The sequence below is a fragment of the Cariama cristata genome, unplaced genomic scaffold, assembly GCF_000690535.1.
Source record: "Cariama cristata isolate BGI_N322 unplaced genomic scaffold, ASM69053v1 scaffold39880, whole genome shotgun sequence".
In the NCBI taxonomy this organism is placed as follows: Eukaryota; Metazoa; Chordata; class Aves; order Cariamiformes; family Cariamidae; genus Cariama; species Cariama cristata.
The window spans coordinates 7,595-22,175 of record NW_009593664.1 but is presented as its reverse complement, the minus strand read 5'-3'; the positions used below and the strand labels follow the sequence as shown (position 1 = coordinate 22,175).

The window sequence follows — 14,581 nt, the reverse complement described above, 5'->3', positions numbered from 1 at the left end:
GAGCGGTGGGCCTAAGGAAATGATTTATTTTGTTGTCATAAGTATATACTGAATATAGAAGGATATGAATATAGAAGGATATATGCATGTGTGATTTTTAGAGTAGAAAAACAATTGCTTTAAGAATGTAAAATTACAAAAGACCTAAACGATAAACAGCTGTGCTGTGACTTTAAGTTATTCACCGCATTAGAAATATGCTGTAGGATGACCCAGAAGTGTTGCGTATACAGAAGAGCTTCATGTGGATGTTGGCAGTGCAAGTTTCCCCTTGGTATTTATTGCTCTACTGCAGTTCTAAAGCAGGAAAGACTGGAAAGGGAAAATTTACTACCTGCCGTGCTTTACTGCTTTGCTGATACGGTAACTGAAACCCCTTTTGGTAAAAGGAGTCCTAGAGTGAGCATGCTCTCATTGGGAAATAAACATTTAATCAAGCTAAACTAGGCTGGGTGAAATCCCCCTCCAGTCAAACGCCAGCTGCTTTTGGTCATGGCTACTGTGAATGTAGTTTGAATTAACCAGTAACATTTTTAAAGGCTAGAAATGATCACTTGTAGTGGACTTGTCATCACTGTGATGGATTGTTGTTTCTAAGAAGGAGGACTACGGGAGTAACACTTATTGGACTTCTGATTTAATAGGGCTCAACTCCACCAGTGACTGTCTTCAAGGGCTCAAAGAAGCCTTACCTAAAAGAATGTATCTTAATTATCAACCATGACACTGGAGAATGTCGCCTAGAGAAACTTAGTAGCAACATCACTGTGAAAAAAACCAGGTGGGTGATTTACAGAAGAAACAACTGTGCTTTACCCATTGTGAAAATCGACTTGTTAATGAGTCCAAATTGAGATACATAACTACCCATTACTATTTTTAGCAAAACATAATTTTTAGAAAGTACCTGGCCTTGTTCAATAGAGTGAAAAATCTGCTTTCTCAGCACACTGACTTCACAGCTTTCGAGTCTTGACTGACAGAAGAAATAGGATATTTTTTTTTTATAACTAAAAACCATCACATTGTTGAAAGAGATGGTAACTATTTTCTGATGAGTTTGGGGTGGGGTGGGGTGTATGTGGAATCTGTTTGGAAAGTAGCTTGCCTACTGTCTTCTGACTTCTAAATGAGGAAATAAAAAAAGATAAATTCTGTGACATGTTTCAGTAATATTAATGGCTTGTTTTTCTCATAACAAGTTTTTGAATTTTTTTTTTTTTGCTGCTGAGTCCATGTAAGTAATTTCCAGCAGAATTATTATTAAGTGATCCTGGATAGCCAGGTATAAAAACTAATCAACTGACAAACGGTTAAAGTTGTTAGCACTGTATTAAAAAACAATTTTTAATACTTCTATATATAATTGTATGCCAGTATAATAATGTCCCTAGAAATCTAATAATGCTATTTAGAAAGCCATGACAAATAATTCCATAACTTAAAGTACTGTAACCCCTGAATTCTTGCCTTTTTCCTTGCATCTCATCTTCTAGTAATTAAAAATCTTTTGCTTTTATAAAAGAGCTGAAGGAAGCAGTAAAGTCCAGTCTCGCATAGAGCAGCAACAGCAGCAAATGCGAAATGCGACTAAGGTTCCAAACAACATTAAAAATTCTCCACCAAAAGAGAAGATGTTTCCGTCTTCTCCTATGGATGATATTGAACGAGGTAAGCTCCACTGGCACATAAGTTTCAGAAACTTTGCTCTTAACAAGCAATTAGTTTTTAAACTAATTTTAATTAGTCTTTTTGTGTGTGTGGTTTTTGGTGGTGTGTTGTTTTTTTTCCTAATTTGAAATTCACACTAGAAGCTGATTATGTAAGCACTTTACCCTGATACGGAAATAACCACTCTGGCTCAAGTGGTAACAAAGCAGTAGTTGAAACTTACTAAGGTAAAAAAATCAGATGAACCTGTAGGCTTAATAATGCCAGGGGTCCCACTGCTTCCTCTTCTTGATTCTGTCTTCTGCTGCTACTTTAATCCAGTATATAGTTGGTTGTATTGTGGCACTGGAACCAACTGAGTCACTCTGTTCTGACGTCGCTGCTCATTCTTTCTCTGCAGTCAGCAAACGTACAGGTTACAGTGCTTTACAACTCAAAATACATTTTAAATTACCGGATAATACCTTGTGACAGATGAGGTTGCAATGAAAAAGATGGCTAAAACCTCAATAAATCAACCCTTGAACAGTGCTATGTACTGTATTCTTGAGAGACTCTGGTTTGGTGCGATGCTCCTATTTGACTTAATAGGAAGCCTTATTTCCTTTTGGAGGACACGGAAGATGGCAGGTGGTAATTACTTGCTACAGAAATGCTGACAGGTGGCAGTTTCATTGACTGGAATTAACATCTGCCTCCCAAGATGTTCTGAATTCCTTTAAACAGATTTTTGTAGATGTGTCATTAGGAAGGGCTTTTTTTTTGGTTTTGTTTTTCCATTTTGATCTTAAACTCTGATCAGAAATCTATACTACAGGACAGTACTAGAATACATCAAGGTTGCAAAGAGGAAGGAGTACTTGAGCGCATGGAATAAAATGATACTTTTTCTTGGTGGTCTGTTGTTTTGGGGGGAGTGGTGGTGTCAAACACATTGCACATCACCGAAGTGGCTGTCAACATGTATCAAACTCTTGTGTAGTGCCAGTCCAATTTTGAGTACTACTAAAGAATGTGGAATAATTGACAGATGGGGATCTTTTAAAGTCATCTAGTCCATCCTTCTGTCTTAAAGTGAGATTTCTGATGTCATTTTTTTACCATGTTCTTAAAGTCTTCCAGTGACAGATCCCGTGTTCTCTCTGGCAATCCATTCCAGGGCTTTGCTCTCCTTACAGTTCAGGTTCTTTCTAATAAATAATCTGACTGTAAGCCCATTACTACTTTCATATTTATCATGCAAGTATAGATCAGATTACTCTGCTGCTTTTGAGCAGTCCTTCGTGTACTCACAAGCTGCTATGTCTTTCCCACTCTTTATACAAAATGATGCCAGCTGGTTCAATCCTTCCTTAGAAGTTAAGTTTTCTAGATCCCTGATTCATTGTCACTCTCCTTTAGCTATCTTACGACAAGTCCAAAAAATTCCTGACATATAGTGCCTAAATACATCCACAGTTTCAGCTAAGGTTTTAGCAGTGCTGAATTGAGCAAGAAGACTGTCTTACAGGCACTATTCATCTTTATACACAAAGACCAAATGGTATCACATCCCAGTGTAATGCTTGTCATTTCCACAACACAACAGTGCAGCAGAACTGTGCTTAGTGATCCACTGTAACTCACAGACTCTTCAGAAGTGTTGCCTACCAAATCATTCTCTATCCCATCTTTGTGTAACTGACTATTCCTGCTTAAGTACACTACCTTGAACTTGTTACTAACTTTGTTTTCTTGGGTGAAGGGGAAGATCACTCTACCTTTGTCCTCTAGTATACGTACAGTCCTTCCTTCACTGTTTGAAAATACTTATTTTAAATCTGCCAGATTAAATTACATCAAAATTCAAGGCAGATCTTATTCCTCATTAGCCTTTCACTTAAAATTTTTCTCTTATTGGACATTGGTGAGAGCAGGGAAGAAGTGGAATTAAATGTGTAGGACCTGAGTGGTATCTTTCAGTTAGCTTACAGCGCCAGATGTCTGGTAGATCAGTTGTTTCTTTGACCTTTCTTCTCTAGAATTAATTTTGAAATGACTTCTAGATTGTTCTTGATCTTCCTAATTTTTGCCTTAGCTTTTCTGTCTTCTTTTCTGTCCTTAAGCTGTTCTCTTATATATGTCCTTAGCAACAGGAGGATACTTCCATTTATTTATTTTTTTTTTCCCCCTCCTCTTCTCTTTCCTGATGTTTGAGTCAGCCAGTATGATCTTTTATTGTACTTTCTGTTCTTCCTTGGCATTGGGTTAGTTTGTTCTTGTAGCCATAGCAGCGCTATTTCGGGTGCCGTTTTTCCTGAACGCCATTTTCCTTTAGACTGGCCTTTGATAAGGCTGACTGACCTAAGTACCTTTCGTTTAGAGTGGCCTTTGATAACTCAGAATTGGAAGGCTTCATGGAAGTTTGTGTTGAAGCTTATTCTTTTGTTCTCCCTTCTTCTCTTGATTAAGCTCTGAGCCATCTTACATCTTAGTGACTTTCATCTTCAACCCGTTCTTCTGTATTGGCTGAACTTGAAGTGAGATGAACCACTCTCCTACTTGCTTTTTATGTCTGCTATATCAAAGCTGTTCCTGAAGTATTGCGAGTGCTTGTAAGACCATCTTAACTAATGTCTGGGTAGTTACAATCTTGTGTAATGATGAACTTCTGCACTCTGGGTAGCTCCTCAAGTCGCTATATAAAATCTCCATCCACCATGATTCCAGTGGTCTGTTTCAGACCTCTTGCTTCAGCAGCATCCCTATTTTGCACAGTTATTATGTGTACCCTTTCTGCAAACTTAACTTCCTCTCTATGTTGGACTTTGGCTAGTGCATATCAAAAATGCATAATGTGCAGCATGGTCTGTCCAGTCATACTCTCTTAAATATTACGGTAGTCAGATGAGTTATTTCATCAGCAAGTTGGTTGAGTCAGTTTGATCTGTTAATTTCCAGTATTTCTTGTCTATCTCATGTTGTTCTAGCTTCCCCGCACCACCCCTTCAAATCTGTAAAGAGAAGGATTTGGTGAAATCCTCCTTATAGTAAACTGTGGATGGTTCCTTTGGATATTCTTCATGCTTAACTTGGTTTTGAGCAAAATGTCACGTAGTCCAAACCAGTGTATTGATTGTAATGCTGAACTGCTGGGAGGCATTTTGGGTGCAACTGCATACTTCTTACAGCTAACTTATCTGGGTGATTGTAACTGCAGTTTTTACTCAGTGAAGGCCATCTTTGGGGGCTGCTAGGGAAAATACAGAAGACTTGCTAGTTGCAGAAATTAAAGGCTATGTGGGATGCACTACCCTGTGGAATGTGGGGTTAGCATTTGGGTTCACAGTCACCGTTGTTCTAATGCTTGGCTTGAAAGGGAAAAAGTGCCCAGGCTATGAGAGAAGAAAACCCTATGACAAGCTGGATGCTTGCTTGTGCACTTTTCTTTGTTCTGGAGAGTTTTGGTGGTTTTGGTTTGGTTTTATTTGGTCTTATTAGTTGCTATAATCATGTAACTGATTTCTATTGTTGATTTTCCTTTTTTATTATTTTTCCCTCCTTCCTATATTTCTGTTATGATGGATGTTAACTGAGAAACAAATCATATTGTTTGCAGAGCTAAAAGCAGAAGCCAGTATCATGGACCAGCTGAGTAGCTCTGACAGTTCATCTGACTCTAAAAGTTCTTCATCCTCTTCATCAAGTAGTGAAAATAGTTCTAGTGATTCCGAAGACGAGGAAACGAAGCCCTCTCTTCCTATCTCAATGCCATATTTGCAGCCGCAGCCTACTGTGTCTGCCATACCACAACAGGCTGTCCCTGACAAAGATGCCAGTCATAACAGATCCCAAGAGAGCAGTGGTCATATGATGAATACACTACGTAAGTACAAAGGCTGTTCTTTTCTTAGTGCACAATTCCAGACATCAAGATTCTGAAAGGAAACCATATTGTTTTTAAGTATGTCTGTTGTAATTAAAACTGTGGGAAGCGATGCTAGGGTTTAATTTTTCAGCAGCATTCTGAATTAGACACTGGGCTAGAAGATTCTTGGTCCCCAGAGATATTAAATTAAAACTGATGCAGTTGAAAATATTTCCTAAGTTCTTCTGGCTTCCTCCCAGTTATATACATTGGGACTGGAGAACAGTAATTTTGTATTGAAAATACTTGAACTAACAGGGCACTCCCAAAACATATGCTTATAATTTCTGGGGTAGAACTATGGGAAGTGTACTATACTCTGAATTACATAAGAGACGGTGTATTCTTAGCTACTTCAATTACTATTATTCATGGCATTGTTCCACTGGACAGCATGGCAAAATTGTCCTTCGCATGTAAGGAAGGAGGCGATTTGCTTTCAGATGATACTATCTTATTCCACCCATTCAGACAAATAAAAATGTAATTTGAAGAGTAGCTGTGATGTTCTTCAAGAAGTGGTTGCCACGCAGCCTGTAATTGAATGCTCAGTGTATTCCAAAAAAGGATAGTTTGGACAGGAAAAAAATCCCACTAGGTAGGAAATCTTAAGTTCACTATCTAAATAGCAGGAGTACTCAGACATAGAAGTGAGTATTCAGCTATGGTGATGCTTTGAAAATTATTGTATTTTTAATTAGCTGCTTAGCTGCAGGCTCTCAGTTTGAAGAGAGTCCCATCAACCCTAGTTTGCAGCGTAAGATCTTTAAGGTTTATAATTTATATGTAAACTTAATGTACTGAAATTTTAGACTCTGGCAGATCTACTTTTATTTGAGTACTTAATGGATAACATGAACAGGGTTTTTTTTGTAGCTAGCATTTAAATACTTACATAAATAATCAGCACAGATACTTAATTACTGCATTAACAGATAAGATCAGACTGAAAAGTCCTGTGACTTCATGTGCAAAGGACTAAATGCTGCTTTCATTTTACTGTCACAGTACAGAACAATGTCTTCATGTTTATAACTTGTATAACTTTAGAGTGTGCCATTTATTTCAACTTGTATTCACAAATGGGGTTTCTCATTCTTCATGCTTTAAATAAAACTGTTATGAAAATGAGATTAAGCTCTATCCCTAGTGACAGAATCCCAGCTGGTAAAGCTTCCACTGAGACATACACTTACAAGTACAGGTGGCCAAGTCCACCAGTTCCAACAGTCATAGTGAGAATATGCTGCTTAAAATATGACAACATCAAAACAGTTACAGGGGAAGTTGGTGGCTTGATGATGCTTGAGAACCACGTTGACAGGTAGAACCTCTGTCTGTAGCGTCAACCCTTGGGCTTGACTATCTGACCTACAGCTTAATCCCATTTACTCCTGTTATGGTTACAGATCTAGTTATTGCTTAAAACAATTCTGTCCCCAGCTTCTAGAACTAAAATATACTTCAACTAGACAAAGATCAAAACAGTTACTTTCAAGAAGAATGGATTTCTCTAGCTCTCTTGCTGAGGGAATTTGGCAGGAGATTGAAACCTGGAGAAAATAAATGAATAGCATATGGTTCTAACTTGAATGGCAAGAGTTCTCAGTCGGGGTCCTGTACAGTAATTTCTTCCATCTCGAATAATGTTTTACAAAAATAAAATACTGAATCAACAAATGTCAGCACAAGCTGTTTGCTTGTCTAATCCTGTTTTGAGGTTTGACCGTTTATGTGCGTGACTAGTTTTGTGCACCTCTGTAGAATGAGGGCCATACTGGGTAATTAGTGAAGTTTCCCTTTGGCTTGCTGTGTGCAGGCAGAAGGCTGGGGGAAGGCTTAGAACGAAGTTTCATCTTGCATGTAAAAGTCATATAGCTGAGGTTTTGTGGAACTTGGAAAACACAGGAGGTGGTGTCTAGAGCTTGGTAACCAAATACTTCTGTCAGATATACATAATCTGCTTCTTCAGGAATCTGGGGCTCAAGACTGCCCCTTACCCCCAAAATGCTGTTTCTTCCCCTTTCTACCTTCAGAAGCTGATTATATAGGCTCACAACTTGCCTTATAACAATGTTTGTAAATGGTGGCACTAATGAATCTGTTATTTGTAAATATTTGATCATATGTTGCTTTCTGTATACTTTTTGTTTAAACAAGACTTGTGTTAAATAAAGTAATTTTCCAAAGAAAAAAGAACATAGACTGGCTATTCTTGGGCCTTGTGTTTTGTACATAGTATTCAGCACATCTTCGCTTCTTTTGATACTTGGTGCTGGTACAAGCAGCTAGTAATGAAATAATTTTTCCTTGTATTAGTTTGGTGTTGGTGTGACCACTAAGATCTGTGAAACACAGGTCACTCCTATGAGTTTCCCTGTCCCCTATAACTTGCAAGAATTCAATTGAATGTATTATAGTCACTCATTTAAAAGTTTAGGAAATGTCATAATTTGCAGTGCCTCTGTTTCCCCAATTAATATTGCTAATAAGCAATTGGCACTGTAAAAATTGAATTCAACAGTTTTCCCCGCTTTATTGCTGCCTCATAAGAGTCTAGATGTTTCTTCAGAGTCCTAGTTAAATGAGCTTTCCGCTCTTGCACCAAACCCATCTGAAAACTACCAACTCTAGTCTGTGTTATTTTGCCATCTCTCTGAAGGTGTTTTTTGGAGGCAGGGTTGTAAAAATGGGGCAGAAAGTTTTCTCTGAAGTAAATCCTAATGCATTGTTTCTGACTCTGGAACTTGGAGTTCTTGCTTTTACCATCTGCTGGTTTTCACAAGCATTGGTATTTTTGGCTGGTGTTACAGGGTTTGTGTAATTTCTATTAACTATGTTGAAAAAACTTTTGAAGGCTGCAGAGTCACTATTTGGAAGGTTATCTTGTTCATACTCACAGTCCTTTCCTAAAGTAGGTAGTGCATAACAAGGCTGGGATTTCTAAGAATTCACTGTAAGTTTTCCTTTGAGTCATAAATGTATTGAGTTTAATTTACTAATTCTATTCTCTGCCTTGAAATATTATTTCTTAGGATAATATATTGTCCTGAATAATTACTTACAAATTACTTGATTTTGTTATTTCAAAATTGCTTTTTAAATTTATATTAAAAATACAGCTGTAAATGCTGTCTCTATATAGAGGATTGGAAATTTTTTTTTCTACAGTACTACTTTAAAGATTGCTGGAAACAGCCATCTTCACTATTCTTGTCTTATATAAAGTGTTTTCTGTTTTGTTGCAGAGAATCATGTACCACTTTCTAAGCTTTAGTGATGACATAGTGGAAAACAAAGGAAGGCTAAATACAGCCACGTTAAAGACTTCAGTGTTCTGACAGAAATTGTATGCCTGATAACAAAAGATCCAGTCTGAGTCTTCTTGGGTTTATTCTTTTGATGTTACTTTTTTTTAACCCATCTGCAAAAGTGATCTGTGAAGGGTGCTGCACCTGAGGAAAGGGCATGTGAAAATAGTGTGCCTACTCAGTTTCAGTGATTTTTTTGGTGTTTTTTTTTTTCCTTTGTTTTTTAGGCCATTTCTGTACCACCTGAGATGCATTCCTTTTTTTTTTTCTTTTTTAATGGCTGTTTGGCAAGCAAGGTGTGAATAAAAGCATACCAGTTGGAAGAAAAAAATGTGTCGGAAGTTGCTTGATATGATGTAGATTCTGTATAGCATGCTGCTGTATTTTTTTGCTAGTTATCTGTCATCCTGGAAAGATTCCCTCCCATCCCCTAAGCTTATGGACATCCATTGCAAGCACAATGTAGTCTTTCTTCTTACTTCCCCATTTTGAAATATATATAGCCACCAAATTAAAGTGCTGCGTAAAATTTCTTTTGATGTTTTGTTTGTTCACTTGTTCCAAAACCTGTTTGAAATAGTAGGTCACTGATACATCTTTAAATGGTACATCAAAGAGCTGCTCTTCTTGATTGAGACAGCACTTTGTTTTCAAGCACAGCTGAGCAGCATTCAGATGTGTTTCAAAAAAAACAACAACTTGTTTTTCACAAAACTGCATTCACCAGCAGTTTTCCCACTTATGAAGCATGAAAATGTGGGTGGCAAAGATAGCTAGGTGTTGTCTTTTGTGATCTGGTGATATTAAATAAACGCACTCGTGGCTAACAAGCTAATGGCTTCCTTGCCAAGACTTCAAAATTGTAGAAAAGTGATCTCTCTAAGGTTCTGTGACTGGGAAGTTTGGTTCTACACCTATTTGTTCTCTTATAGAATAGTTTGGGTTAGAAGGGACCTTTAAAGATCATCTAGTCCAACCTCTCTGACCTGTTTGGTATTGGTTTTTGTAAGCCTTTAATTGGGAAGGGGAATCTCTTGAAAGGAGAAAATTATTTCCTTGAAAATGACTAATACGATGACTCTCTCTCTTCTAGGAAATGACTTGCAGCTGAGTGAATCTGGAAGCGATAGTGATGACTGAACAAATTTTTGGCCTTAAATGTATCACCTTTTTTGCTAAATATGGCTTAGCATCTGTTTTGCACTAAGATTAGATTACCAGAGACTGGAATGAATGTCTTCGATTTTGATAACAGACATCCTAATTTTCTACTGACACATCATGTCTATAATACAGCAGCATTGACATCCTGTCAGTGCTATGGTTGTTTATCTTTCAAATTACTGTATTTACAGTAAAATTATGTATGATCTGAATTTGATTATTTTTGCCTCAGCCACCTGTTTTACTTGAAACTGATTTGTAACAGCTAGTTACTTTATATAAATAGTTATGGAATGGAGAAATTTCTGATATTTATGGAGGCAAGTTTCCTTCCTATCATTTAAATGCTGAATGCTGATCTCACAACTTTTACTTGGAGAGAGTGAAAGGGAGAACAACTAAATGAGGTCTGCTGTGTCAGCTACACTTTTTGTTCAGTTCACAGTTCATACCTTTAAGGAAACTGCTGAATAATGTGGTCCACTAGTGCAGTTACAGTTTACAATTGTTCAACACGTTGCTGAATTCTTAATTTCATTGTATTATAGGACTTTATATTTCTGAGCCTCAAGATTCCTAAAGGAACTTGTCTATTCTCTGCCTTTTTTTATGTAACTTGAATAGGCTGGTCTTTTTACAACCTTTTTGTATCTAAATTTAAATAACTGCAGAGACAGCAATGAACTTCCTTCATTTCATTCTGTAACGGAAATCAGAATATTTCTTTGTAGGAGGATAAAAGTAATTTAATAAAGCAATATTTATCGTTGTCATCCATCTGATTCCATTTTTACTGGTTAAGAATTCCACTTTCTAGCTATGGTAACCATGCCAGTGAAAGGGTCATGCAAAGAAACAGAAGGCAGTGAAATGGTAGCTAATACGGACCCCCCACCCTCTCTGCAAGACTTAAGTGTTTGTTGCGTTTGCCCTAATAAGAGCTCACCAAAAGTTTGTGGTAGTGTACTGATGAATGTTTATTACAGATGATATCCAAATGCCATTGGTAAGTGATACTGTGTTAGACAAGAAAAGGTGTTTGCCTCGTCTTACTTTTTCCCAATTTGTAATTGTATTTCAAGACCTGAAGAAGTCCAAATTTCATCCTGTAGTTTACTCCTGAAGAGTTTTATAACTAACAATAGCAAATGTGTGTAGGATTAATTCTGATGAGCTAAATCTGCTCAGTCCTGCCCAGAAGTCTCTTTGCTAGATTGCAGTGACTGAATCGCAGCTCTCTGTCTAAACTGTGAGGATTGAATCATATATGTAAGCCTGAATGTGCAGACATGAAAAAATGCACACTCAGTAAATGCATACAATAGATGGTACTAGACTAGTTTATTCTGTCAACTGTGCTGCAAGTATCAGCCTGTGCTTACCTCTAGACAGATTAAGAGGCCAAAACCATGTCCACCCCTCGCAAAGGAACCTTTATTGGTACCACCAGGAAGAAATGAAATATTGGAAATGCTGCTTTCTGATGCTTCCCCACCTTGTACTCCGTACCCCAAACTATGGTACTGGTCCATGCTGTGCACCAGGTAATAGCTTACAAGTCTTCCAGCTTCCTGAAGTTGGTATCATAAGAAGCAAAACATTTTCTTGTTTATACTCAAAGGCAAAAGCTCAAGTTAATTACTGTGGGTGAACAGGCCTTTGAGAAGAAAAGGGCTGATGAGCAACCTTGAGGAAGGATGATGTGTAATAACCACAAGATACTTGGAACTTTCTCAAGGGAAAGGGTATTGAGTTCTCCGATAGATCGTAGTTGTTGGTATGGGAACTCTAGCAGAGCACTTGGTTCTTGGCACCTGCTGCTAATCAAGTCTGCTAGGGCCATGTGAGGAGCCGAGATGTTGCAGGTAACCTTAGGACTAAGGAGCAGCCCTGTGTGCTAAATAGAAAGGGGTGCATGACAATGCAGTGTCCTCAGCTGAAATGTGCTTTTTTTGCCATCTGTCCCCAGCGGTTTATTTGCATCAAAGCATCCCTTTAGGCCAATGCTGCTGTTTTTTCTGAATAACAGTGCATTTGGGGTGTATGGGAGCGAGCAGATCTGTGGAAGCACTGGCCAGGCCAGGGTCTAAAGCATGGAGAGTGTGTGTACTCATGGGTTGTAATCACTCCTTCAGTGATAAAGCTGTTGAGTACAATCTACCTGAATCTGTATAGAATTGCACTTACATGTATACAGCTGCTTAAAGATAGTTCTGGGAGTAAAGCAGATTTCCAGTTTCCTGAGTCTCAGGATTGTAACTAAGCCTGTGCTATCTTTAGGATTTGATCTTTGGGTTGAAAGCTTTCTAGGATGGGAAGAGTCTTAGTTAAGCTTTTGTATAGCGTGTAGTACAGAGTCATTAGTGGCCAGTCAGGCACTACCCAGTATAAATAAATATGTGATCTAGATGGATATATTCTGTCAAAAGCACAGTTGTGATAATTCAGGAAAGGCTCCCTTTAAATATCAAGACAGGCCATAAGATTCTGGAACAGAGTTCTTCCAGAGATAAGGGGGGAAAAAGATAACAGATCTTCAATGTGTGAAGGCAAAAAGCTCTGTGTGCTGTATCCCACCCAAATGTATGTGATGTGACTCCCCTTCTCCATCTAAGTGTCAGACATAGGCAAGTGAGCTAAAGAGCTTGCCTGGGCCTGTCGTTGTACAGAGGGGGTCTCATTTGTGACTTGCTGGGGGTGTTTCCTCCCCTAAGGCTTGGTTTGTGTGCCCCGAGCAGTGCTGAGCCTCCATGTCTCCTACTGCAGGGTGTTCTCAAATGGCAGGAGTGAGAAGGTGGTTGCACTGAGATTTAGAACATCAATAAGGGAGGTATTCTAGCAATAGAAAATGAAATCAGGTTGTCTTTTTTGATCTTGGAAATATTTTTTGGACCCTGATTTGAAAATTCTTTTCTTCTCCTTTAAAAACAGTTTTATTCCTGTGATGTCAACTTACCTAGAAATTAATAAAATCAGCAACTGCTATAAGTTCCTATGACCATGATGTTGCTACATCCTCTGAGTGCCTCTCTCAAAATACGCTTCTGAAATATATCTGGTTTTATCTTGTTGCTTTCAGCTGTTTTTATCTTTACATCCAGAGATTTAAAGCCTATGTGTGTGTGTGTACATCTCTAAGCAGTAGATATATTTGAAGAATATTTTATTGTGACATTATATATATTATTGTGACATTATAATTAAGCTATTGTGTATGTTTTGGATTTGAGGAACATCTGCATATCACTTACATTGATAAATCAAAAATATCTTCCAAATGCAGCTGGAAACTTCAAAATCTTTTAGTCCTCTGACTACCGCAGTGCTAAGGACCACTGCAGCCACAGGTCACCTGAGCCCTTCTCTCTGCATGGCACCTGGTACATGCACAATTTGTCTAGTAACTACCTTCACGGTTGCGGTATTCAACCTCCATTAAGTCCTGAAACGGTGATTATGTATGCTTACCAATTGTAACTACTTTGCCTGGCAGCTTCCAATTTTTGTAAGATCTCTGTCCTACTCTTGTTTTTCATGAACCCTGCCTTAGGATATGCGGAGAGACTGAGGTGATCTCTTCAAGGCAGCCCTGGCACCACTGCATTCCATGACTAACACTGGGATTGCCGTTTACTTGAGGGGTTTCTGTCCATCTGTAACTCCTCCTTGAGATCCTTGCCCCTAATTCTGTAATGGGCCTTTAGAAGTTAGAGTATATAAGCATCAAACTCGATATACCATGCATTTTGTAGTTTTTGGTAAGTAATAATCTTATTTCCTGCGTAATCTCTGAAAATTATTTTGATACCTAGGCATGGATTACTGAAAACAGCTGCTCATCAAAATCATGATATCAGCATCAGCTGGAGCACAGCTAATTGTGGCATTTATTGTCAAGGCACCTGATATGATCAGCTTTACTGCATGAGCTTTGTTTTTTATTTTGGAGGAAGGCAGGAGATAACCATTTTTCAGATTAAAGGACTTTAATAAATCACTTCTGTGCTAACAGACAGTGAATCGTCTTGAGAACAGAGCAACAGTGTTTCTAAGAAGAATTATTTGTTGGCTCTTTCTTGACTGATTCTGGGGAACCAAATAAGAACAGATCATCTCAGATAATACTTTGCTTTGGTCCTCAAGATTTTGGCATACAAAAATTGTATTATTTTTGGCCAACACTTTTTATTTTCTTCAGAGTTTCTACAGGAAGGTTTCTGAGAATAGCCAAGCAGACTGTTGAATCATTCTTAAACAGAAGAGATGAGGGTGCCTAGGCTGGACAGAAACAAAGAAGCCCAGAGGAAGAAAGATGACTTGGCTCATGATGGTTCCTAGACTGAACACTTGCAGCACATGTGAATTCCTCTTCTCACCACTTTTTGAGGTCATTCAGCTAACCACATAAGGTGCTGAGGACAGACTAAGTAGGTATGGAGTTCAGAACAGCTTTTTGAGGAGATGTAAAAAGAATGAGGAAAAGAGAAGTTCTGAACAAGGGTGTTTGCATTTCATTAAAATATATATT

General features: G+C 38.1%; 1 protein-coding gene across 1 annotated transcript in view; it reads left to right on the top strand.

Moving 5' to 3' along the window:
- EAF2 (ELL associated factor 2) overlaps nucleotides 1-10,820 on the top strand; it is a 10,963-nt gene extending 143 nt beyond the window's left edge. The window contains exons 2-5 of the mRNA XM_009695100.1: nucleotides 645-781; nucleotides 1,526-1,671; nucleotides 5,270-5,536; nucleotides 9,983-10,820. Coding sequence (XP_009693402.1) covers nucleotides 645-781; nucleotides 1,526-1,671; nucleotides 5,270-5,536; nucleotides 9,983-10,029 — 597 coding nt within the window. The 3' untranslated portion in view covers nucleotides 10,030-10,820. The remainder of the gene's footprint in view (nucleotides 1-644; nucleotides 782-1,525; nucleotides 1,672-5,269; nucleotides 5,537-9,982) is intronic.
- The last annotated feature ends 3,761 nt before the right edge of the window (nucleotides 10,821-14,581 follow it).